Source organism: Brachyhypopomus gauderio, chromosome 14, assembly GCF_052324685.1.
Source record: "Brachyhypopomus gauderio isolate BG-103 chromosome 14, BGAUD_0.2, whole genome shotgun sequence".
Lineage (NCBI taxonomy): Eukaryota > Metazoa > Chordata > Actinopteri > Gymnotiformes > Hypopomidae > Brachyhypopomus > Brachyhypopomus gauderio.
In genome coordinates this window covers 10,039,794-10,067,316 of record NC_135224.1, presented here as the reverse complement: position 1 = coordinate 10,067,316, position 27,523 = coordinate 10,039,794, and the positions used below count along the sequence as shown (strand labels likewise).

The 27,523-nt window shown below is 42.6% G+C and overlaps 2 protein-coding genes across 8 annotated transcripts in view; one reads left to right on the top strand and one right to left on the bottom strand.

Moving 5' to 3' along the window:
• Positions 1–2: 2 nt before the first annotated feature.
• Positions 3–26,766, top strand: frem1a (Fras1 related extracellular matrix 1a). Of its 6 annotated transcripts, none has more exons than XM_076971973.1 (37): positions 3–161; positions 5,801–6,262; positions 7,590–7,684; positions 7,814–8,127; positions 8,269–8,465; positions 8,584–8,907; positions 9,097–9,205; positions 9,319–9,450; positions 9,566–9,910; positions 10,054–10,196; positions 10,303–10,499; positions 10,668–10,758; positions 10,836–11,003; positions 11,345–11,553; positions 11,719–11,812; positions 11,917–12,169; positions 12,426–12,629; positions 18,323–18,508; positions 18,672–18,868; positions 19,114–19,336; positions 19,630–19,774; positions 20,837–20,978; positions 21,092–21,287; positions 21,360–21,624; positions 22,097–22,322; positions 22,437–22,638; positions 22,772–22,916; positions 23,046–23,175; positions 23,410–23,482; positions 23,606–23,755; positions 23,931–24,136; positions 24,260–24,307; positions 24,405–24,575; positions 24,742–24,873; positions 24,990–25,105; positions 25,190–25,275; positions 25,379–26,766. In XM_076971973.1, the coding sequence occupies exons 2-37, from the start codon at positions 6,023–6,025 to the stop codon at positions 25,579–25,581; spliced, it is 6,357 nt and encodes a 2,118-aa protein (XP_076828088.1). In that variant the 5' UTR covers positions 3–161; positions 5,801–6,022; the 3' UTR covers positions 25,582–26,766. The 6 variants fall into 6 exon arrangements, 3 of the variants coding, with proteins under 3 accessions (XP_076828088.1, XP_076828087.1, XP_076828089.1); XM_076971972.1 differs by having other exon boundaries at positions 21,905–22,322; XM_076971974.1 differs by lacking the exons at positions 3–161; positions 5,801–6,262; positions 7,590–7,684; positions 7,814–8,127 and having other exon boundaries at positions 8,343–8,465; positions 8,708–8,907; positions 21,905–22,322.
• Positions 26,063–27,523, bottom strand: part of usp53a (ubiquitin specific peptidase 53a) — a 35,647-nt gene continuing 34,186 nt past the window's right edge. For both annotated transcript variants that reach the window (XM_076971975.1, XM_076971976.1), the window contains exon 18: positions 26,063–27,329. The gene's annotated coding sequence lies outside the window, so the exon portion shown is untranslated. The remainder of the gene's footprint in view (positions 27,330–27,523) is intronic.

The window sequence follows — 27,523 nt, the reverse complement described above, 5'->3', positions numbered from 1 at the left end:
TCCCCGGGCCTGGATACAGGGGTGTGGTCTGCCATCGGGGCTGGTGGAGCCACTTCTTCAATTAGGCAGTTGCTGTGGAATGCCGAAGATCCTTCCCAAACAGCGCGGCGCTCTTGGAGAGCGAACAGAGAGCAAGCATTTGCGTGTCCAGTGTGTTTCAGGTAAGAACAAAACTCTCTGTCTAGTGTGTGTGTGTGTGGACTGTGTGTGTGTGTGTGTGTGTGTGTGTGTTTAGTAATTGCGCTCATCTTAATGACAGAATTGAAATTTATATATTGGAAGAGGTAAGTTTAGAGTAGCCTCGGCAAACATATCTGCCAACACAGCTGTCAAGCGAAGATTCAATAAAAATTATTTTAAATGCAATATATTATACATTATTAATATTTATATGTCTTGTGTGAAAAAGTATTAACCAAGAATATATTCTGTATGGTGCTTTTTTTTTTTAATTTCTTGGAGTTGTATTTTAGTGCAAAGTATATTGCCAGTGTATTGCTTTCTATGTGTTCTTAGGTAAACATACATTTTCAATCTTATTTTGTTACATCCAAGTCCCTAATAGAGAACACAACCTCATATTCTGCTCAGCGTCGGATCACGACCTAGCTCTTTTCATTCAAGCTAAACCAGCTAATCCACCATAAAATGTTTTCAGGCTTTATTAATTTTGTTCGAAGTAAAGTGGAGCACACAGTGCTCTGTGCAGGGGTGCCCTTCTCTGTCAAGGTGTACGTATTGGTCAAGTGGACAAGCTCCATTTAGCGTTCTTTGTGCCAGGACTCACAATTACCCCACTGACAACTACTCTCAGTCCTGGAAGTACTCAGCTCTCCTGCCCCCAGGAGAAGGGAGAACTGGTACGCTGCCAAAGGAGGGCCGGAGATGTTTAGAAAGAGGAGAAGCAGCTTTCACCTCCCCTCACCCCTCAGCCATCACCCATGCATGCTTGACTCATCTTTGCTTTGGAAACAGCTTCCTGGGAGTCTGTCATTAGTGGGATGAGAAGCAGGTTTCGGTGCCGTGAAGAATAGGCAGCGTTTCTGGAAGACTCCGGCCGTGGTCTCCGTGCCTTCTCAGCTGGGGAGAGAGGGATCACTTGCCAAGAGAGGAACAACAGATTTTCGTCCCCACTGTTTGACCCAAAATAATTTTTTCTGAAGGCTATAGTTTGAAATGCTGTTGAGTGGGAGTTGTGTCCCATGAGCTCGGCGTTTCACACTTTAGACGCGTTTTTAGGTAGCTGCAAGACGTCACCCATGTATGTCTTGGAAATCTCAGATGTTCCTTACAACGCATGACGAATATTTTGGAGAGATCAGGCACTATGTCTTGATCTCTCTGCCTCCACATGCTTGAATGGAATTCGAGACTAAGATGTGGCGGTTCAGTGGGAGCGCGGAGAGACGCGGGCCACCCAGCCGACCTGCCTTGGGGCCTCCTTTGTGGCAACCTCTCAATCTCTGTCCCTAATTAGGCCCGGCATGCATGTAAAAGCACATGTACATTTGTCAGTCTTGAAGCGTGAAGTGCGTTCCCCCATTTCACATAGTGTCAGAAACTCTGCTAATGCAGACAGAGCTGCACTTTCCTCTTAATATGAGCAATATACACCTAATTAGGGTTTATAGGCTTTGAGCAAAAATGGGATGAAATACTGTGACAATGTTTCCTTTCATCCTTTTTGAAAAGGATGTATTGTGTACAGTTAACAGCTGTAATAATAATGAATACCTACCTACCTACATGCATACATATATACCAATGTACCTAATGTAATCTGAATTTCCGAAAACTAAACAAACGGAAAAAAGAAGAAATGATGTAGTTTTCACATAAGATTTTTGGGCCCAGTTGTTGTCTATGCACCTACTGTCTTTTATGGTTCTTATATCCATCCAGAGGTTCTGTGCTTTGTTTTTTTCCTCATCGAATGGATTTACAGGAAACATCCCCTCAGCAGACCTCATTACTATCATGTATTTACCTGAGCGCACACAGATTCCTTTCAACACTGAACTTGCTTCAAACCTCACAGTGAACACCTTAAACGAGGTGAATGGTATAATCATAGACGAGGCCTTTTTACAGCACGTTGAATCTTGCCCCAAAGAACAAGGTTTGTGGTGAGATCATGTTGTATGAAGTGAAGCACGGGGCGTGCGGTGGGAAAATACTTCAAGTATTAAGCACTCTACTGTACCTCACAGTAGTGCTCCTGAACACAAACCTAACTAATAGAAACACATTTTAGCCACATTATAATCTGAATGTAACAGCATGTCTTTTTTAGATTAAAATGATTTTTTTATTCAGTGTGATTAAATCTAGTTAATCTATTAAATCCACTATCTAGTAGATGGTCAGGAAAACGGCCTATTTTTGGGCTAAAAAAACATTTAATAAGATATGATAAGATCTGCACTTTAAGACATAAAGCCCCCAGCAATGTCCATGTGCATAAAAAGACAAATTCCCTAAGCAATACAGTGTTCCATAGGCAATTGGGAGCAATTTTCTGCATGATTATCACTTTATGGGGGATAGAGCAACTTATCCCGGAGGGCACTGGGCAGAATGGAGTAATCCCAGACTCAGGGAATGGTGCATGTTCTACAGAGAGCCTCTGGATTGATTTAGGATAAAGAACATGTTGTCAGAAAACTAAGTGGATGGGAAAAGGTCCCAGTGCTAATCTGCCTCAAGCACAGTAAGGAATTTGACCTTTTTTTAAAAAAAAGAATCACCCATAGAGCTCACGCTTAATCTTTTCCGTGCTACAGACATCCTAAGCCTGAATTGTTGTGGGGCCTCAGTTTGCATAAGGTCTTAAGAAATTGATTTTGCTTTTATCATGTTTATATGTGGCATTAGTTGAATGTTATTTGGCTATAAGGGAAAGGTGTGTCTATATAGAGGTTTAATCCCCTTTGAACACATAAATTCATGTACCTTGGGGCTACACATATTTACTTCCTTAGAAAGAACAAAGGTTCCCAACTCAAGCTTTAATTAAATTCCTTACTGAGAAGTTTAATGAGGTTTCAAAGAGAGTGATGTATTGTGCCTGTGTGTAATGTACATAGTGTGACTGAAATATTAATGAGAAACTAGCTGAATTTTCAAGCCAGAAGGGAAATGAAGTTTCCCAGTGGTACACAGAAGAGAGCTGCTGTGTAGCCTAAGGAAAAGGACACTAGAGGAAGGGTACAATAAAGGAAAGGGACATTGCAATCGTGGTATAGTGACCTCCACATTGCCTGCTTTACACCTTCAATAAGTACGAGACGCAATGGTGCCACAGTCTTCATTAGTGTCACCTAACGGACAAAGCGCGCTGTATCTTTAAGAGTGTGTGACAGCATTCTTAGGCCAGAACGCATCCTGACCACATTTCTGGTATTTTGTTCTTCCTCTCATGTCTTCAGTCAGAGTGATAAATGAGTGAAATCTGCTGGTCTCCATATTCTGCTTCTCTTGGAATGAGTCCTGGATATATCAGTCATTATGCTAGTTTTGTCATCCAGGCATGCTTTTGTTCACCTGTAATGATGAGCGCTGGCATGGATAACAGGTAACCCCTTTCTTACAGGATGGAGAAGAAATGGACAAGAAAGTTCTACCATTTCTTGGTCCTTTACTGAAATACACCCAGTGTCATTTTTCAGGAAAGGAGAATGTCATTTACCTATGTAATACTATTACATATAGATAAAATGGCTGAGGATGGCTTAAAACCATAGATGTTACTCATTACTAGCAGGTCTGGTGCTTGTCTGCACTTATCATTGTCTTAGGAACCCTTCAATGTGCACCATGTGTTTGAACAACTTGGTATTGATATGTGCTCTCAAAGAAATGTATGAGGTAATTGCAAAGGAAAGACTGAAAGACAGTTAAACAACCGTTTGCCAATTACGGAACAGTTTAAGCACATGTGTTTCCCATTATCAGGTGTGTTTTTGATAAGACAAACTGCATGACTGAGATGTTAGGTTTTAAATGGTTCTTCACAAATGTAGTAGAGCAGTCAGATAGGGCTCGTATAATAACACAGATGTATCTCCACCTAGGCCTTCATCATCACGCTCCTAAACACTCCAACCACCAACCTTCTACACTGTGATTAAAGGTGTAGTCCACTCCCCCTGGAAACATCATACACCAGTGCTGTCCGACCACTCTCAGTGTTTGATCCATTGGTCGTGAATTCAGCACATCTCACGCCTGCTTTTTGCTCTTCTACACAGATCCTCAGCAGGATCATTTATGGCACACCCACTCACGATCCTGATCAATAGTTCATCAGTGGTGCTACAGAGGGTTGCTGAAAACCGCTGCTGTTAGGAGTTCTTGCTACCAGGTCCTGACTCACCTACTGACACCAACACTTTGTTTAGGTTATTTCTAATCAAAAACATGTCCCTTTGAATTCCTCGCTTTGACCGTGTTCTCTCTATTGAAAAGACTTCATGTTGCGTGTCTTTTTAGAGCATTTTAGGGTAATACAGCATTAGGGTAATAATGCTGTATAAATGGATGTAATATGGATCTCAGTTAATGGAACTTTGTGCTACCAAAATTGAAAATGCATTGCTCAATTTTTGTTGCTTTCTGCACCCTCCCTGTGCCATTAGAGTCTAGTTATAACTCAGCTGCTCTCCAAAACTACAGCTTAAAAACAGCGATGGCCCTAAAGACTGATCTAACAGAAGACAAACGGCCCACGTTACTTCCTTTATTTCCTCATAAATAAATGAGACAGGTCTCGGAGAAAGGAGTACGCATTGAAACACGCGGAGGAGGCTTCTCCATGAGAAATGGAGGAAGTGTAGTGTTTAAACATGCAAAAGTCAGGGGCGGGGGGAGTTTCTCAATGACACAACGTGACACACTGCTCTAGACCAGTGAGATTTACTGTGTGCATATCCTGTTAATGTTTTTCTTGTATTCCTCGTTTTGTGATAATGAAAGCCAAATGTTTTTATGGATATTCATGTTGACAGGAAACTTAAGTTCCTTTAGGACAGGAATTTAGTTAATGAAATGGGAAGAATTGTTGTATTAGTACTGACAATTATTTTGTTAATTTTTTGTATGTTTGTTTCCTTATGTACAGTCCGAACGTAATCCTGTGCTTTCAATGTATTGTAAATTGTTTATAATAAGAATGGCTTTCTGAAAAGAAATGATGACAGTATAGTCTCTGGGCATGCCACAGCAAGGTGGAAGCCATTTGTCATGTCCTTCAAGCTTAGTCAATTAGTTGTGGTGGGAGACATTAACCCCATTTAGTCATGTTGTTGTGCTGATGGATGAGACAGTCTTCTCACCAAACCTAGGGTTTGAGGCCTGTTGGGGTCAAAGGTCATATATCAAGTTGACGTCTCATGTCAGAGATGTCAGTGAAGAAAAACCTTTAGAAATGTTTAGAGTACTTGTTGCCTTCTTTTGTTAATTTCGGTCATTGGAGACAAACCTAGTTAGATGAGTAAATTAGTAATTGGTGAATTTATTAAAGTGTTTAGTTTAGTTTGTTGCTGGAGCCATCATCCATATGTGTTTAGTATGAATTTCTTCCATGAGATGCTGCTTATCTGAAATGTAAAAATCTTAGCAGATGAATATGCATAGGTATAAATGAGTCTAGTATTCTTTGCTGTTTGATGGTTTTCACACACACACATTTTCTTTTGCTTTGTGTGAATGTCCTACCAAAGCTATTGCATGTATGGTAAGCTGAAACAACACAGAAATATACAGAATGTATAACTTTGTTGAATTGGCTAATCTTTTGCAGATCTCCTCTCGGCATTTGATAAGATGCCTGAATATGTTGAGGGAAGATGGAAGCAAAGCATGTGAATCTGCCAGGAATTTATCATAAGCCAGACCATCAGACCATATCGCTCAAGCTCAGGAGTTCATATTCACAACTGCACAGAACGGAGCAATATAACCACCAAAAGGAAGTGCTTCAAACGGAACGATCTGTGTAGCAGTTTAACCTGACGAGCTGAGAATGGCTCTTCGAGAAAGGATCCACTTTCTATTTCGGCTTCTCCTTCTGTTGGGACTTTGGCGTTGGACTTGGGGCTCCTTAGTGAAAAGCAACCACGGCCTGCGTGTGAAGAGGGGCCAGTCAGCCTTCCTGCAGGAGGGGGATCTACAGTTCCACATACCCAGGGAGAAAGACGTCTGCAAGCTGGAAGTAGTTGGGAATGAGCCTATAACACAACGTGTCGGCACACTTTCCCCGCAGGTATAACCCTCCTCGTTTTTATCCCAGACGATATTGATTTATGTCTCAGAAGGGCTGTAGTGAATCCCCAGTCCATCTAATTACCATTGTCAATTTTGCTTAAGGGTAAGAGAATCTTTCATGTTGATTTCTTTTTAAGGCTTTGTAGACTTTCTTCTGAGCATCGTAATCTCTGGCAATATAAGTCAGTTTAACAAGATGTGTAACACCACCAAAACATCAGCGTAGCCTACCTACTGATGTCTTTGGAATAGAACATATTTGACACATTTGAAATGAAGGGTCTTTTGGTGCTCGCTATCCCATTTGAGTTCACTGTGCACACTAATTAGACAAACCACCTGTTTTGGAGGTGTGATAATTTTCACTCACCGAACAGAACAGCTGGATGTAAAAATGCTGTTAAAAATGAAGTTTTGGGGGTAATTTTGTAGTAAATACTGCTCTCTTCATCATCATCATAGTCGTTGTGAAATTCATTCTACCTTCTTCGTCATGATGGTCTTTTTCTGCTGTGGGGCTGTAGAATCTTTGGAATTGGATATCAGATGTCAGACTTACTGAAACAAATAGGGGTTTTCATTCTTTTGATGCAATGTTAATGATTATATTGCATGACCACCAAGCTCTTGATGGTGATAGAAATTTGTCAGGACAAATGACATGTCATTCAGATATGAAAGGATTGCCATTGAAATGAAACCCTCACATTAGACCTCTCCTCAGCCAAGCACAGTGAGCTTTAATGAGAATGTGGTGATAGAAATATGCTTACTTGTAAAGGGATATATTTCCATACATTTGCAATGATTTATTTCAGTGACAACTGAAGATAATGACAACAGACAAAGATATTTTTGTATTATCAGTTTATAAGTTGCAGTATTTATTGTTCTATAAATGAATATTGTGTGGAGGTCCATTGTTTGTTTGTTTGTTTTTTACCTCTTTTAACATCATAGCCTGTAGGTAATATTTATAACTATTTAACAAAGTAACCACAGCAATGATGTCTGAATCAGTGAATCATTGAAGGCAAATAGTGTCCATACTTTCCCTATACTAGTCCATACTAGTGTCCATGTTTCCCTAAAAGACTTCACATTATGTGTCTAGGCCTGTTGACATAATGGTGTGCAGAACTGTAGTTTTCCATTTCCGTGGAAACGTTTGTGTTTTTCTCTATAGCTTATCCATGTGACTTCATGTGGTATACAAACACAATCTTACATTGACAGATTTATCATATTTCTTCTGGAGTTTATGTATCTCCAGACCAGTTAGTGAGTTCTCCACTGCATTTCTTTGCTGCTGTGCTTTCTTCCAGGTCTTTGACTGCCACTATTTCACTGATGAGGTGAAGTACACTCACAACGGCTGTCCCATTTTAAAAGAGGACGTTGTGAAGCTTCGACTATACAAGTATTCACATTTTTTTTTATGTCAGAGAAGAAGTGTTTATCTTTGCTAAGTTGTGTCTTAGACGAAAGCAGTAAAGTGGTTCATTGTAGACATGAACATTTAATTGATGCTGTATTTTGTTAATTTTAGGTTCACTGAGACGGAGACCTATAGTGAAGTGTTTTCACTCCGTATTGAGATTATGGAACCTGACTGCAATATAATAAAGTTAGGACCAAAGACATTGCATGTCCCCGAGTTCTATGGCCTTTCCAACGTGCTGGATGGCAATGTGGTGTCCTTCCACTATGAGCATCGATCTAACATAGAGTGTACAGTCAGGGTGACCACACCAGAATCACACCTACCTGCACACGGTCAGCTGGTCACCGGGCAACCTGAAAAGGTAGAAGGACCTCGAGGAGACGAGCCAGACAGCTTCGTCTCTATTCGACAACAATTAGGTAGAGCATATTTTTCAATTTAGAAATCAATACGAATAATTGCTGTAAGGTGAAGTTATTTTTATTGTACATGTTTCTGTACGAATTTGATATATATATAATGTACATATATTCTTAGGAAACCCTTTTATTTCCCTTTAGATAATAAAGCCAGAGCCAAGTGCAAGAGTGAAGAGTGTTTAAGAGGGCTGAAACTGATTAAGATCACGAAAGTGTCCTGTGACAAATTCTTAATGATGGGCATTCGCTACCAGCATATTGATCCTCCATCGCCCGATATTGATTACATTGCTATCAGACTGGACCTCACAGACACCAGAAGCAGGAGCATAATTCAGGTAAAGTGAATGTGACATTCACCAGTTCTTGGTTTCATCTTATCATGCACACATCCATCGACAATATTGATTCATTAATATTAATAATGTGAAATTACACAGTACCTTCTGTGCCCAGTCAGAGCAAGCCTGGATTCCTGTGAGCATTGAAGGAGCCATGCCTAACCAGCCACCCGAGTCCGCCTTCATGCCCAGCTTTCTTCTCGAGGTGGACCAGTTCATTCTGACTCCACTCTCCACAGCCACTCTGGACGCAGAAGATGACGAGACACCTAAGAACAGGCTGATGTTCAATATCACCAGCCCACCACGTCATGGCTTCATCACTCACCTGTCTGACCACACCAAGCCCATCTCCTCTTTCACCTGGCTGGACCTCAATGCCATGCTCATCAGCTATCAGCCCCCCAACTCTAGTGAGACACGACGCAGGAACTTTGAGGTATCTCACGCCCCTCACACAAGATTGGTAGATTTGCGGTGACTTTATCCACATTTTTAACCTGACATTTTAATTATTTCTCTGTATATTTATATAGTTATGTATGTAGTTGTGTGTGTTGTTTGTATGTAGAATGTAATGTGATTATTGGCTGCCTGTGACTGATTTTTTTATCCTTCACTTCACTAGGTAGAGTTTGAGGTTCATGATTTCTACTTCGAGAAAAGCCAGCCTGTGACGGTACACGTGTCAGTCAGGACGGCAGATACAAATGCACCAAGAGTGTCATGGAACATGGGTGAGTATTCTCATCTGTCACCCTTTACAAACATCTTAACTACAGCAGCAAACAGTTTACATTATTATAAAATAATTTTACCTCCGCGTGCGTCTCTGATTGTGCTTTAACAGGTCTCAGCCTGTTGGAAGGTCAGTCTCGTCCCCTAACATGGGATCAGCTTCAGATTGTGGATAACGATGATCTGCAGGCCGTGAGAATCATCACTGTGGAAGGTTTACAACATGGCAGGCTGACTGTCCGAGGTGGGGGATGATTATTTATTCTCAACAACGTATGATATTCAGTGAAGGGTCAGAGTTTAAAATATTAACTTAAATACTGCTTAAGTGGTTCTTTTTTTACCTGACATGATTTTAGGTGGGAAAGGATTCATTTTCACTGTAAGTGACATCAAGGCTGGGGTGGTGCGCTATCATCATGACGACAGTGATACCACCAAGGACTTTGTGACCTTCCGGATCACAGATGGGCGCCATCAGACCAGGCACAAGTTCCCCATCAATATTCTACCCAAGGATGACAGTCCACCTTTCCTCATCACGAACACGGTTCTGGAGCTATCTGAGGGACAAACGGCTCTTCTCCGAGGGTCTATACTTCAAGCTTCGGATATGGACTCCAGCGATGACTACATCATGTTTAACATCACCAGACCTCCTCAAGCAGGGGAGATCATGAAGATGCCCGGGTTAGGGATCACAGGTGATCAGGGTTTTGCTCTCTCTCTTTTACTCGCTCTCTCTCTTTGCTCTCTCTTAGCCTAAACCTTGCATTTGCTTCTGCTGGACCTCCTGGACACCTTCTCCTGGACCTCACCTCCTGGAGCTTTCATGTGTTCTTTGCAGGTTATCCTGTAATGCGCTTTCTCCAAAAGGATCTGTTCCATTCCATCATCTACTACAGGCATTACGGTAGTGAAGTATTCGACGACTCATTTGAGGTGGTGTTGTCTGATTTCCACGATCCACCCAATCTCTCAGACCCTCAGGTATAAAATACCAACACATCCTGAACCAATGTTACCTAGTCTCATAAAGGGTCGTCACAAAGGGTCATCCAGCATTTAACACATTATCATTTCTCAACATCCACAGATTATTGTGATTCAAATCCAGCCAGTGCCAGATCAGCCACCCAAAGAAGCTCCAGGAGCCACGCGGCACCTGATGGTCAAAGAGACAGATGTGGTATATCTGACCAAACAGCAGCTGCACTTCATGGATATGGAGTCTCCAGACTGTGAGCTCACCTACACTGTTACCACCCCACCCTTCTACAGTACCACCTATGCGTAAGCGCTCATGCATTTCTGACTATGTCAAATGTTTAACGCATCATTTAAAACGACTTTATGAAACGTGATTTTATGACGTCAGACTTCTAAGATTTTGTAATATTGCATTTTGATATTCGCCACAGTTTTGTTGTAGAAGTATGCAGGCATTATTTTATTTCTCAGAGGGCCTGATGCAGGAAAGTTGTTCCTGGTCGACAGCATCCCAAAATTTACTAAAGACCCCAATACCCCAGAGCTCAGGCTTTTCACACAGGTAAACAGCTGCCTGTACCTTTTCCCAGAGGTTAATTAAAGGTCATGGCCTCTAATAGCATGCTTCTCACCCCCTAGCACGCTATCAACTACATGAAGGTAGCCTACATGCCTCCTATCCATGACATTGGGCCTCACCCACAACACATCCAGTTTGTCCTGTCAGTGACAAACCAGCAGGGTCAAATCACCCCTGGAGTCTGTTTCAACATTACCGTGCTGCCTGTAGACAACCAGTCTCCCAAGGTGACATGTAACCACGAGTTCAGCATTGAAAAACATATTAATATGCTTCTACCCTTACGTATTTAAATGAAACTGAAAGCAAGGATTAAATGTGAAGAACATTCTTTACAGCAGAGTTTCTCAAACCAGTCCTCAGGGCCTATCCGAGAGCTCCACAGCTTTGCTCTGTCCAAGTTCCCAACAGGGTTGGAGCAAAAATGTGGAACCGTCCGGCGGGCCTCGAGGACTGGGTTGAGAAACATTACTGTCATGGTTGCTGTCATTTGTTGAGTACACGGCTAACGCGTTGTGCGTTTTTGCTATGGCTGAGTGCGACTCTGAATGATGTTGGCGTGTCCCAGGTGTCTGCGAGCCAGCTGACGGTGGAGGAAGGGGGCGAGTGTTGGGTAAGTGCGGAGCACTTGCGCCTGACGGACGTGGACTCTCCTGAGGACTCTCTGCACATGCAGCTAAGGAGACAGCCTCAGCATGGGGACGTGTATCTGGATGGCGCCCCCTTGAGTCCGGGCCAGACGTTCACCGTTAGGGACCTGAAAAACTTAAAAGTTAGGTCAGATATGGTAGTATTTTATACACCATTTTTGTTAGTTTAATTAGTTTTTCTGCGCTCATCAGGAAAGGATTTTTCCTTCTTTACCCACAATCCCACAGAATGGCAATAATACCGCAGCCTACAGTATTAAAACACTTCTGCAGATGACTCTGTTCTTTACAGATACCACCATGATGGTTCAGAGACTGAGCAAGACGACATTGAATGCATAGCCTCAGATGGGGCGAATTCAGTTGACTTCATTCTGCATGTCAAGGTAACGAACCCCAAAATTCAAAATGCGTATCAAGCCACGTGTCATAACAACAAAGCTTCTTCTAAAACTGCATCTGACTGTGAGACTTGCGCGTCCCATGACAGGTGACACTAATTAACGATGAAATGCCAGTGCTGGTCCCAGGATTGAAACCCGTTCTGGAGTGTGCGGAGGGAGAGGAGGTTGTGATCACTGTAGAGTATATCTGTGCCACAGATGTGGACAGTGATGACAACAGCCTCACGTATCTGATTGCCCGTCAACCGTATCACGGTGTTGTGCTAAAACACGGTGTGGTGGTGGACAGGTTCATTCAAGAGGACCTAAAATCTTTAAGCATCACCTACAAACACACAGGTAACAAAGCTGCTACATTTTCCTACTTTTGTTTTACTACGTCATTACTTTATATATATATTTTTTGTTTCATTTTACTACCTCTACACTAAGTAATACGCAACGTTATTCTTCTCACTTCAAAGCAAATTTGGGCCTATTGCAGTTACAAAACGATTGGACTGTTTTCTATGTGAATCTACAGATTTGTCTTGGCTATATGCTGTCATCAGCCATGGCACTGCTTTAACACACTGATGTTAATTTCATCCCAAAGGGCAGGAGATCGGATTGCTCCCTCGTCATGACACCATCACATTTGTGATCTCTGACGGGCAGACGGATCCAGTGTCTGAGTGTTGCTATGAGGGATCTCCTGTGTTCAACAAACCAACATCTCAGCTGCACAACTCCCATCCAGTCTACGACCTCAATGTTACCGTTTATCCGGTCAACAACCAACAACCATATGTTGTTATAGGTAACCTTGATTCCATAATTGTTTTATTTCATTAATCAATTCTCATTTATGAATTACTTTTAATAACTGGATTTTACATTCCTTATTTTAAATTTAATCCAATATTCCTGAAGTGACTGTAAGCATCCCAGTCTGTAGAATCTTTAGACCAGAGATATTTAACCCAGGTATAATTTTTTAGGGTTCACACACATAGTGTGGGAACCCTATTGTAATTGCTCGAGTTTTTAGGGTTCACACACAGTGTGGGAACCCTATTGTAATTGCTCGAGTTTTTCTTATTATTATTATTTTTCAGGCTGTAAAACGCATACTGCAGCCTAGACCGTAAGGCCCAGAAACACCAAACTTGGCAGACAGGTGCACCAGAGGTGCAATGAGGGAAACCCAGACAATGACCCACATTGGCCTGATGGTGGCGCTATAGCGCAGCATTTTGTGTTTTGGTCCATATCTCCTACACCGTAGGTCATAGAAACGAAATTCCACTTCTGATGGATTCCTTGGCTAAAACCAAACAAAAAAGCCTCAAGGACCCTTTAGCTCCGCCCACTTAGATTTCGAGTTAATTTGCATAATGTGCAAAATCGCACACATCTTTGGGCCCAAACTTGTCCCTGGATTTTTCACATACATGCACATATGTGGTATCAAAACGTTCAGAAGAGTCTGAACTTTAAAATCTATCCAGCAAAAATGCTAATTTCTTCACTACCTAGTCAGTATAAGCCAATCAAATGAGGGGGCGTAAATTCAATAGTAAATTTTGCGCATATGGAGCTCTAACTTAAGAAAACTTGCATGTAATGAGATGGCACTTCACAGACAGCTTCCCTGTGAGGGTCTGGGGCAGCTCGCAGAGGTTGCCATACCTCACCTGCTAGGGGGCGCTATAACATGCAAAAATTTGCCCCATGCACTCAGATTGGCCGATCCACATGAAACTTGACAGACATCATCTATGGGCCTCTGGAAACCAGGTCCTAAAGCAGACATGCCATACTTCCAAAATGGCTGACGTAATCGGCCAATCAGTGATCGGCACGCGTTTGACAGGCTTACCATTGGTCGATCTGCACGAAACCTCTTGGGTGTGGACAAGTGCACGCCCCCCATGACATAATCCAGCCGGGTGTCGATTGGCCACTGGGGGGCGCTATTGCAAAAAAAGCAAGTATATCCCCTACATAATTCCACTTGGGAACATGCAATTGGACTCTTTTGATTCCTTGCAGTAGTGCGAACAACTTTCCCATTACATGTCCTATTAAAAAATGCACAGTTTATTTACAGTTAATAATAGTTTGAAATCATCACTTTTCATACTGCTCCTAGGATTTTCATACTATCATGTCAAACAAAGTCTTATAATACTCTACAGAGTGTGAAATCAAAAAACAATCCAAAGATTTTGGATTTGAGGACACTTATACCTGCTAAATATTTTTTTAATGGACAGCATCGATACATATAATATTCATATTCTTAAAGCTCTTTCATATTTTATCCAATTCTGACCAAAATGCACAAGCCCATTCAGAATCCCATCCTGAACAAATTTGTCAAGTTTCATCTAAATCGGTTATCGTATGGCTCTACAGTGCAGTATTATTTACAATGCATAAAAATGCATGTAAAGTCCCTCTGTCACCTTCTCCTTCTCACACGCACGCAAGCTGAAACTCACACACACACTCAGTCTCTCTCACACTCTCACCCACATTCCCCCTCCCATCTCTGTGCCCTAAGTAAACATTGCTCTGGCTACCTAGATCTCTCTGTGTCTATTAACCAGGCACACACACATACAGGCGCAAGCAGGCCTTCCTATAGCATTCACAATGACACTTCCCTAGCCATACCCACCCATATCTCAGTGACTAACACATGCTCATACAAACTGATATTTGGCTTCTTTTTTGTCTCTCTCTCACACAAACACACAGACACACACACCTTTATACCTATATGTATGTATTGTCATAGTTTGAGTACATACACTACCACACACACACACACACACACACACACACACACACTTCTACCTAAATGTATGTAAAGTTTGTATGCATATCTATAGTATATGTATAGTATATGTCAGTCATGCCAGTGATGTCAGTCATATCAGAAATGCCAGTCATGTCAGTTACATCAGTCATGTCAGTCATGCCAATCATTTCAGTCCAGTCATATCAGTCATTTCAGTCCAGTCATATCAGTCATGTCAGTCAAATCATCAAATCATTACAGTCATGCCAGTTATGTCAGTCATGCCAGTCATGCCAGTCATGTAATGCCAGGCTTTGCAGACTACATTCATACATTGAATACACGGGCAGTCATGTTAGGCGTGCTAGGTGTACAAGGAGTGAAATAACAAAACATAGTCTCTGGCTCCCTCAATCTCTCTCTGTCAGTAATATACAGGCCCAATCATGTATAGACAAGTGCAGGCCTTCCTTTACTGTTCACATAGATGCAGCCCTAGCCAGATGTGCTATTTTTGTGTCTCCCTTTCTGACACACGCAGATGTCATCACACTCTATCTGTAGAGCACACACTGGCCAAACCCAAACAGCTTCTTTTCACTTTTAGGTCTAAAGGACCTTTTGGGCTTCCTTTTGCCTATTGAGGCCAAAATGCCTATTGGTGTGTGAACCCGCCAATTGCCGCTTGCGGCTATATTTCTTCTTATTATTATTATTTTTCAGGCTGTAAAACGCATACTGCAGCCTAGACCGTAAGGCCCAGAAACACCAAACTTGTCAGACAGGTGCACCAGAGGTGCAATGAGGGAAACCCAGACAATGACCCACATTGGCCTGATGGTGGCGCTATAGCGCAGCATTTTGCGTTTTGGTCCATATCTCCTACATTGTAGGTCATAGAAACGAAATTCCACTTCTGATGGATTCCTTGGCTCAAACCAAACAAAAAAGCCTCTAGGACCCTTTAGCTCCGCCCACTTAGATTTCGAGTTAATTTGCATAATGTGCAAAATCGCACACATCTTTGAGCGCGAACTAGTCCCTGGATTTTTCACATACATGCACATATGTGGTATCAAAACGTTCAGAAGAGTCTGAACTTTAAAATGTATCCAACAAAAATGCTAATTTCTTCACTACCTAGTCAGTATAAGCCAATCAAATGAGGGGGCGTAAATTCAATAGTAAATTTTGCGCATATGGAGCTCTAACTTAAGAAAACTTGCATGTAATGAGATGGCACTTCACAGACAGCTTCCCTGTGAGGGTCTGGGGCAGCTTGCAGAGGTTGCCATACCTCACCTGCTAGGGGGCGCTATAACATGCAAAAATTTGCCCCATGCACTCAGATTGGCCGATCCACATGAAACTTGGCAGACATCATCTATGGGCCTCTGGGAACCAGGTCCTAAAGCAGACATGCCATACTTCCAAAATGGCTGACGTAATCGGCCAATCAGTGATCGGCACGCGTTTGACAGGCTTACCATTGGTCGATCTGCACGAAACCTCTTGGGTGTGGACAAGTGCACGCCCCCTATGACATAATCCAGCCGGGTGTCGATTGGCCACTGGGGGGCGCTATTGCAAAAAAAGCAAGTGTATCCCCTACATAATTCCACTTGGGAACATGCAATTGGACTCTTTTGATTCCTTGCAGTAGTGCGAACAACTTTCCCATTACATGTCCTATTAAAAAATGCACAGTTTATTTACAGTTAATAATAGTTTGAAATCATCACTTTTCATACTCCTCCTAGGATTTTCATACTATCATGTCAAGCAAAGTCTTATAATACTCTACAGAGTGTGAAATCAAAAAACAATCCAAAGATTTTGGATTTGAGGACACTTATACCTGCTAAATATTTTTTTAATGGACAGCATCGATACATATAATATTCATATTCTTAAAGCTCTTTCATATTTTATCCAATTCTGACCAAAATGCACAAGCCCATTCAGAATCCCATCCTCAACAAATTTGTCAAGTTTAATCTAAATCGGTTATCGTATGGCTCTACAGTGCAGTATTATATACAATGCATAAAAATGCATGTAAAGTCCCTCTGTCACCTTCTCCTTCTCACACGCACGCAAGCTGAAACTCACACTATCAGTCTCTCTCACACTCTCACCCACATTCCCCCTCCCATCTCTGTGCCCTAAGTAAACATTGCTCTGGCTACCTAGATCTCTCTGTGTCTATTAACCAGGCACACACACATACAGGCGCAAGCAGGCCTTCCTATAGCATTCACAATGACACTTCCCTAGCCATACCCACCCACATCTCAGTGACTAACACATGCTCATACAAACTGATATTCGGCTTCTTTTTTGTCTCTCTCTTACACAAACACACAGACACACACACCTTTATACCTATATGTATGTATAGTTTCTATGTATACTTATGTATGTATGTATTAGTATATGTTGTCATAGTTTGAGTACATACACTACCACACACACACACACACACACACACTTCTACCTAAATGTATGTATAGTTTGTATGCATATCTGTCCAGTCATAACAGTCATGTCAGTCATTTCAGTCCAGTCATATCAGTCATGTCAGTCCAGTCATGTCAGACATAAGTCATGTCAGTCATATCAGTCATGTCATTACAGTGATGCCAGTCATGTCACTCATTCCAGTTATGTCAGTCATATCAGTCATATTACTTTTGTTCATCATGCCAGTGATGTCATTTCAGTCATGCCAGTCATATCAGTTATGTCAGTCATGCCAGTCATGTCAGTCATGTAATGCCAGGCTTTGCAGACTACATTCATACTTTGAATACACGGGCAGTCATGTTAGGCGTGCAAGGTATACAAGGAGTAAATTAACAAAGCATAGTCTCTGGCTCCCTCAATCTCTCTCTGTCGGTGATATAAAGGCCCAATCATGTATGGACACATGCAGGCCTTCCTATATTGTTCACATAGATGCAGCCCTAGCCAGATGTGCTATTTCTGTGTCTCCCTTTCTGACACACGCAGATGTCATCACACACTATCTGTAGAGCACACACTGGCCAAACCCAAACAGCTTCTTTTCACTTTTCGGTCTAAAGGACCTTTTGGGCTTCCTTTTGCCTATTGAGGCCAAAATATGCCTATTTGTGTGTGAACCCGCCAATCGCCGCTTGCGGCTATATTTTTGTTTGCAAATGCTGATAAAAAATTAGCTGATTCATAATAAATGTCTACCTGGAATTGTTTTTATGTCTATGAATAACATCAGCAATTTGAATCTAAAAGGCATTCCATTCATCATCACCAAAAGGAAGTGACTGACAGCTACCTTGGTTAATATGAATTACGTCTCGAATAAAACATTTCATCTTCAACATCTTCATTCATATTTTTACATTGTCTCAGTTTAATATATCTAAACAGAGAACTTGGAATTTACATGGTCTATACAAAATATAGAAGAGTGATCAATTAAGAATCTGGCCTAAGGGCAGATTGAATAATGACAAGTATCGAATCCAGCAAAGAGTTCTGATAATCCACATCAGTAGGTTAATTAATGATTCTAGAGATGTTTGCACTACCAAATATATTAGAGCATGAACAATCCTGACATTTCTCACAGGTTATTTGCCAGGTAGAAGTAGCAGCAGTTCTGCCCCTAATGAGTCAGCATAGTAGCAGCTTTATTCCTGAACATCTCCCTCTCTACACAGGTGAGGTGTTTGCAGTGGAAGAGGGGAGCTCTGCTGTCATCTCCGTCACCCATTTAGGAGCTTCTGACCAGGACTCTCCTCTGGAGGAGCTGCTCCTCACGCTGGTCTCTCCACCACAGTTTGGCTATATCGAGAACGTTCTGCCCAGTCCGGGCTTTGAGAAGAGCAACATGGGCATCAGCATCGGTCAGTCTCGTGACCTTTGAACTAGCCAAGTGTTACTTTAAAAGATGTATTGCCAGTTATAGTAATTCTGCAACGGCACGAAAAAGTAAAATGAAATCCAAATGGAGATAAAGATCAGCTGTGTCTGCTGACCATGTCGGCTTTCTCATCTTCTGTCTTCCAGCTTCTTTCTATTACAGGGATGTGATGAACGGACACATTAACTATGTGCAATCTAGACACCAAAGAGTCGAGCCAACCGCTGACCAGTTAATGCTGTGCGTCTCTGACGGCAAACACCAGTCTTCCGCGGTCCCATTCTACATTATCATCAATCCCTCTAATGATGAAACTCCCGATTTCCTGGCCAGGAACATTACTGTAAGTCAAAGAGTGCTGGAGGTGAAATAAAGGGTTGTAATTTTTCCTGGCTAGTGCTGGGCCTCGCGTTTCACCAAGGTCACGAATAGGCATCGTAGTGAGGACTAGCGGCTGCAGGTAAAGTGTCATATGGCAAGACGTTTTAAGGTATTAAAATCATGATGAAACATACCACACAGTGTATATGTAAGTCCTTTCCCAGGAAAGGTGGGTCTTTCTGTTGAACACGGCTGTGTGTTTTACAGGTGCGTGAGGGAGATATGAAGGAGCTGGATCCATCCATTATTAATGCAGTGGATCTAGACATTCCCAGAGATCGTTTAACCTTCAGCATCATCCAGGAGCCCCAGCACGGTGCCGTCGTGGCCAGTTTTCAGGGGAATGACGTGGCTCATTATAACAAATCCCTGCAGAAGCATGGACCTGAAGCCCGTGTCCAAGACTTCACCATGGAAGATCTCAGAAAAGGTTCTGGGTCATGTTTTCACACATAATAAATTAATTGTACAGCACGCACTTTATTTTCTAAAATAGCTGCACGAGGCATTTGATTAAATGGTGAAACTTAATCAAAATATACATGCATACAATGTCTGGATTCTGCCAACTTTACATGTGATTTACTTAAGACATGCAAAAACCATAAATTCTGTAATGCATTCTTACATTCCAAAGAAACCATTATATTTGTTTATGTTTGAGATCCTGAAGTGTTTACATGTCTGTGGTGTAAAGCAGGTTTTTGCCAACTCTCCCCCCAGGTATGACTCTGATGTATGTGCATGATGATTCTGAGAGTGCGCAGGACGGCTTCATCGTCCAGCTCTCTGACGGGAAGCACCAGCTCCAGAGACGCGTGTGGGTCACGGTGTTGCCTGTGAACGACGAGGAGCCGCACGTCGTTCGGTAACCGCCACGGCACGAACACACCGGCCACGTCACCCTCGACGCCAGCCACTTCTCATTTGCATTTCTAGGCAATTAACAAAGCAGATTTTCACTGGCCCATAAAACAGCACTGTGGCCATCTTGTGATGCTGGGACACCTTTACTGACAGTGGCAGGTAATAGGGGTGGGCGATACTCGAAATTTTGGTATCGATACGATACCGATACGATACTGGTCAGTATCGCCAATACCGATACAGATACCGATACTTCCAAACTGTTTGGGGGGCGATACTTTTTACTTGAAATTATAATCCATTAATATAATAATTTATATTAAATTATATATATTTTTGCTGATGCTGGTCCAGCGTGTCTCGTGCCAGTGATTATGCCTCGTGCCAATGGTGGCACGCGTGCCATAGGTTGCCGACCCCTGCTGTAGACGGTCAACCAGTTTCAGCTGTGGAAAATTCAATTAAAACAGGCGAATACACCACAATTAAGCCAACTACAGGAAAGTCTGATGTATGGAAGTCATATTCCATTGTAATTAATGGAGAGGGAAATCGGCTTGTTATGATTGATATCAGAAAGTGTTGGTGTACGTGACCTGACGGCATGTGTTTGGACTGTGGTAAGAAATGGGACAGCGCGATCCATCGCTATATTGCTGTTTTAATAAATATATAAGAATATTTCAAGTACTAAATCTAATTAATTCAATTCATATTAGGATTGCGGGCGGGGGCGACAGAAATGTGTATGTGGCGGGCGGGTGCGGGATTAAAACAAGCGATTTTTTGGCCGGTGCGGGCGGGAGCGGGACTAAAACAAGCAGGTGCGGGCGGGAGCGGGATTAAAACAAGCGATTTTTTGGCGGGAGCGGGATTAAAAAAGCAGTCCCGCGCAGACCTCTAAACTGCAGCAAAAGAATCGATATTTTCGCCGTGGTATCGATCCGATACCGATCCTCACCTTTTTATCGATACTATCGATATAAATATCGATCCGCCCACCCCTAGCAGGTAAGTCAGGTGAACGTGATGTTGTGAAAGGCACCGTGTGTCTGTGCTACAGGAACACTGGGGTCCAGGTAGAAGGAGGTGACGCTAGGATCATTTCTGGTGCTGTGCTGAGTGCTCGCGACAACGACACGCCCCTCACTGACATCATATACGTGTTTGACAGTGTTCCCTCTCATGGCCTGCTTCAGATCAAGGTCAGTGTGTGAAGGGATGGAAACCCCCTGCCAAAAGACTCAAAAGTTCTCCAGTTCTTGAGTGATTGTCAAGTACAAGTCAACTGGTCCAAACCTCTGCGGTGCCCCCTCAGGTAGGCCTGGACTGGGTGGAGATGTCAGCAGGTATGAACTGCTCCCAGGAGGCTCTGGATCTGAACCTCCTGCGCTACGTGCACACAGCCCAACCCGGGCTTCACACGCAAGACTCCTTCGTCTTCCACCTGCAAGACGGCAAAAACCGCTCCCCTGCGCAACACTTCCACATCTCACTAAAGAAGCTCGAGAAAGGTATCGTATAAAACACACAAATCGTCTTTGTATCAGGTTTTTCCATTCCGCGCATCGTGTAATTCTTTTCAGGAGACATATCGCTGTTCGTAAAGCCAGTGAAAGCTAGCCGTGGCGAGCGTGTGGTCATCACCACGGACGTCTTGCTAGCTGTGGACGGCTCTGGCATGGCGGAGGAGCTGCTCTACGTCATCATCGCACCTCCAGCCCATGGTCACGTGGAGTACATCAAGCACACTGGCATTCCCATTCACTCCTTCAGCCAGCTGGATGTAGCAGCTAATCTAGTGTGCTACGTCCACGACAACAGAGCGACTTCACCTAGAGAGACGCTGCAGTAAGGAGACTATGGCTTGATCATGCTACTATGTGTGAATCTGTACAAGTGTTGTTTCTTTACATAATGATACTTAATAGTATCATTATTAATAGTAATAGTAAGCTACTAGTAATTAATTATTAGTATTAATGCTAATTTGTTATTACTACATTTGCTAAATAATTCAAAGCCTTGCAGTGGGTAGTAACTTGTATGTTTCCAGTTGTGTTGCTTATTAATAGAGTAATTTGTACAACTTGTGCTTGCATACTCTGTACACATTTACGTGTCAAAACAGGTTTGTCATCAGTAATGGAAAATCCACCCGTAATGGTACTCTGGAGATTCTGGTGGAGATGACGGACAAGGTTCTCCCTACGTTGGTCCAGAATGTTGGTCTAAGGGTTCCCCAGGGTTCCACCATTACCGTCACGCCCGATAACCTAGACCTGTCTGACCCGGACACTCCTCCCCGTTCTCTGGTCTTCAGGCTGGTGCAGCCTCCACAGTATGGTCAGCTCACTGTGAAAGGTACCGCCCTGACTGCAGGGAGTAACTTCACCCAGAAGAACCTCCAGGATCTGGACGTTGCCTACAGGCACGCTGGTGGAGCGTCTCGGATCGACCGCTTCCTATTCACCGCTGGTGATGGCACTGAGCAAGGCTTCCTGGTGGAAGGGAAGGTGCAGACGGAGCCCGTCTTTTTCGTCATACAGGTGCAGAGCTAAGTACTGACATTGGTTGAACACCGACGAACACTGAACATGTACATAGGAATAAATGCGCATAAATGTTGCCTGTTTGGGGTGTGTGTATGTGTTTATTTTCAGATTGAAGCATTAGACAGCTGTTCTCCTAGTGTGGTAGTTCTGAAGACTCTGTGGAAGGTGGAGCTTCTTAAAGATGGACGTTATGGAATCTACGTCTCATCCAGAGAGCTGAAGGCTCAGGACACAAACTCTCTGGATGAGCATGTGACCTTTCACATACTTAGAGTTCCTCACTTTGGCTATTTGGAGAATTCTACCAATGGTATGGTGATTTGGATGTTTTATAAGCCACTTTACGTATTATATGTAAATGCAAATGTCCTCCCACAGGCATGATCAGCTGTTTTGGAGCCTATGACGGTGTAAGAACGTCAGGCTTCTTCTTGTATCTGTAGGTGATTTTGTGCGTCAACGGTTCACTCAGAGGGATCTGAACAGGAGGAATATTCTCTACATTATTAACACTGCTCTGGAGGCTTTGACCGACAGCCTGGAGTTTGCAGTCTCTGACCTGCTGGGTAACACTGGACCATCTCACAAGTAAGTGCTACTTAAAGTTGTGCCAAAAAAGATAATTAATATGGCATTAGTGTGCACTGAAGACTTGGGAAACATACCAATGTCAGGCAAACATGCACTTCTTTGATGTTGCTTTTTGTGTTTCTGTAGGTTAGAGTTCAGCTGGGCCAGAGTGGAGCTGACTAAGGCGGAGCAGCATGTGTGTGAACACCAGGGGGCACTATCACTTACAATCCAGCGGAAGGGCAATACTCAAGACTCAACATATGTAACCGTCAAGGTAAAAACACACAGCCATCTAGTTTCATTTCCTCCATGACTACAGGTGAAGAAGCTGGGAAACTGACTTTTTTTTGTCAATTCTAAGTGAGTACACTTTTGAGTATATTTTGCTTCACACTTTAGCCCCCTGGTGGTTTTCTTTAAATATTGCAGTTTCAATTAACCGTGGTGAATAAATGCATTTTGGGTCTTTTCCACATACTTAAGTCATTGTGTGGGCTTCATTCACCAGGTAAAAGAACTAACGGCATCTGTTGGGAGGGACTTCATACCTGCCCCTTCAGCGTTGGTCCAGTTTGACCCTGGTAGTGCATATTACCTTTGACAATTGGTTTGATTTCTTAATCTTTGATTGCCATTCTGCCACATGGTCTTGTCATGTATACAGGCTTACCTATAGGCTTAGCCCAGTGTATCTGTGTCTCTAGGCGTGTCCAGTCGGCCATGGAAGGTAGAACTGGTTCAGGATTCTCTGGAGGAGGCAGAGGAGACGTTTGAGGTGACCCTGGAGTCCCCTGTAGGCACAATACTAGGAGAAATCACCAAAACAATGGTTACAATCGCGGACGTCAGGAACGGTCAGCTTGTTGCACACACACAACATCCATGCAGGTTTTGTCACATAATACAGTACCTGTAGTCAGCTTTGTCATTGGCTTTTAGCACAAACGTGAAAGGGAAATGACAATGTAATACTTCAAATTTGCAGTAGTTTTCATTGCTATGAATGCCAGCTCTCACCTATTTCTGCAGGGCAGTGTGGTGAGGAACTCTCCCCAGGAAGAACAAGTCTTCAGGGTACGGAGGTCCAGTTAGGGCCCTACCCCAAACATGGCTCCATCCAGGTGGAGACTTTTCCCATCTCTCAGGGGGACGTTGTTGCTCGAGGTGACAGTCTCCCTCAAGACATTCCACCTGTCCCTCAGAAAAGACTAAGAACCAATGGAAATGGCAAGAAAGTAAGTTATGTGATCATATACGGTAAAATGTGGTGCTAACTTTTTTTTTTTTAAATATTATTCGATTTTTTATATATCTGAGACTGTCAGTGGACGTAAGTAATAAGTCATTTTCACTCACAGGTTCAACCCTCTTCTACCATTCAAAGTGGATCTGAAGTTGTTTATACTGTAAGTGGATCCCTGTGTTTTTCAGACAACCTACATGTATAACTGCAATCTGCACTTTGTGTATGTTGTAAAGGACTTTCACCACTTTGTTTTGCAGTATCACGGGATCATGTCATTGACTGTGGAAGACGATACCGCATCCTCTCAGACCGGGAGAAAAGCGCAAGTGCAAGTTACCAGCAGGGGGCAGCAGCGTTCACTACAAGCCAAAAGTACGAGGCAGTCTCCAGTGTTACAGACAAATATCTCAAAGGGATCTGCTCCTCAGGTAGGAGTCAAATGTTAACCGTTAAATTACCTGTGGCAGCTACAAAATCTAATATAAACACTAATATAATATCTGTATATTCCCCATAAATAAAAAGAAATCTGTCTCCAAGGTTGTTCCAATTTTTCACCTTTCTATGTGGTTACATCCATTGTTATATCTCCAGAATACTTCCTCCACACCTGTGTCTAAGCTCTGCACTCCAGAGCTGACAGGTTTGCTCCACTATAACACAAGCTTAGGAAAGCTGTTCCATTGCAACGGGGTTTCCTGGAGACCCTGGGCTGTGACTGACGAGGTAACGCACATCACATCGGAAACACCTGCCGTCGCCCGTGGACTCACTGAGTAACAACAAGGGGGCTTGAGACGGGGGTTCTCAAAACCAACGTTGTCATCTTTGTGCTCATCCAGGCGGTGGAGGCTCAGAAGTGTCCTCAGGGATGGACGTACCACAGCGGCCGCTGCTACCTGCGGAGCGGAAAGCACAAAGCTACGTGGAGCTCTGCGGCTCGAGCCTGTCGGGAGAGGTAGGACCAGCTACCATGTTGCACCATCAGCGCACACAAATCCCCAGCCCTAACCTCATTATGCCCTTTATATATTTGACCCAGCTTCCGAGGCAATCTGGTCAGTGTCCTGTCCAAGGCGGATATGAACTGGCTCTGGGACTTCAGTGAGAGGAAGCCCTTCTGGATCGGTATACCATTCCTCCTCCTTTAACCTGTTTACATATTTATGCAAATTGGAACATACTAATGTTAAACTGCTCCCTAAAAGACACCCGTGACGCTCCTCTGCAGGCTTGAATGACCGAGGGAACAAAGGCCATTGGGAGTGGGTGGGCGGAGAGCCCGTCACCTACACCAACTGGAGGCGGAGCCCTCCCCAACCCAGGAAGATGGGCAACAAGAAATGCGTGCTGGTCTGGAAGAAGACAAAATGGCTAATACGAGACTGCAAGACGGGAAGGGGACATGGTTATGTATGTCACGTGAAAACATGAGAGAACCATTGAAATGCAATCGGGAGGCTGTTGACGTCTCAATCAGAGACAAAACTGCAATCAAATCAAAGTTTTGAGCAGCTAACAGAAACCCACTAGGAGGCCTTAAACGTTCCAGTATTTTAAGTTGGTCTAATGTCTCAGCAGTGGTACATTGGATATTTGTACATTTCAGTGATGTAGGTATGTGAGGCCAGATTCACAAAACTATACATTAGTGGTAATAATCGCACATGAATCAAATCATTTGTGAGGTTTCTCTTCACAGCCGTAACTACAGCCATGCCCAGTATGGTGAACTACATTTTGTTTAAGCAAGAGTTGTAAATGTTCAATCTAGGCTACATTGTAGATGAGTTGCTACCTGGATAGTTGTAAAAATAAACAAAAGATTATTATTATTATTATTATTATTAATTCATTAAGAAGGTATAAAATTCTTGAAGAGAGATAAAGTTAGGAAAGGCTGGTGGCAACATGATCAAATGAAAATCTTTTATTAAGCATTTGTTAATCATTAAAAATGAAATATGTTATATAAAAGAATTTAAAATGTTATAATAAAATCAGGTCTTTTCAGTTTTGTTTACATACAAAATAAGGCACAGTTAGTGTCTGCATAGCGATGTACAAAATGTAATTACACTTAAAAAAATATGAAAAATGTACATCATAGCTACGACAATTCTGGGAACAATAAAAAGAAACAACAAACTAAACCAATATAAATGTACCCTTATTTGCAGTAAATTAAAAATCTACAAAAAGCAATTGATTTAGTCCAGTTTAAGACAAAACTGCCAAATGTGAACTAAATTAATGATGGCGTAAGTGTCTGGAAACACTCAACACTTGTAACAATCTATCATTGGAAGTCGCATTTTTCAGCAAAACGACACAGAATTTGCCACATTAATATGTACATGTCAAAGTGCAAACAGATGCATCAGGAATTGTCATGACTGAGGTGTACATTTTATCTTAAGAACTGTATTTGTTGCCAAGGTAAATTGTTGTGCGTGCTTCTAATATGTCTAGTTAAGCATTTCATCCCTCGAATACACTTCCAAAATCAATCTACACACCTTCAAGACAAGAATGACGATTGCATCTAAATCAAAATTGGGGTTGGCATGTCTGACGATCATCGTACTCTGGCTTGCTGAACACTACGATTTATTAAGGTAGTGGGTGCAAAAATGTAAGCCAACCTTTTTAAACCATGGCAAAGAGAATTTCAATAAAAGGTCCAAGTGAATGTGAAATCTACCTAAACTTGGTGATGGGTATGACTGACCTTATCCGTTTTTCACAAGCTATCAATAAACAGAAAATATGAATATGAACAAAGTCATTGACCCTTCCCAAAGTCTCCTATCATATATTACAAAGGAAAAACATCCCCAAACAGTTTCAATAACCAATGTGTGTGTATCTAGTTGCAGGGGCAGCATTTATGAACACAGGTGCAAATACAGCAGATGATCCACATCTTGGCCATTGTAATAATTCACTGCATTCTCAGGTCCTAACAAGCTCACATTATTGAACACTACTAAAGACTGGAGTTCTCTTTTGGCTCATGTGCAAATGAAAAGACAAGACAAAACAAAAACAAACATCCTGCAATAAAAGAGCTCCTTGCACGGATGCAATGCAGTCCACAGGTAGACGGAGACACCACGGGCGTCGAACGTCTCTGCCTAAGCGTCCGGTCACTCTCTTTGGCACCAAGTCCCCCTCTGAATCTGTAGGATGAAGCAAGCAATTAGAATACACTTGATTAGAATACATTGCAGCATTTCCTAAACTATGTGGCTTGAGTGGCAAAAGAATCACAGTACATTTACACCATAATCTGGTTGAAGGACTCAGCCAATCGTAGTGTAATAAGGTTTGTCCCCCAGCTACTGTGGCTACACACATTAGCATTCTAGGTCTA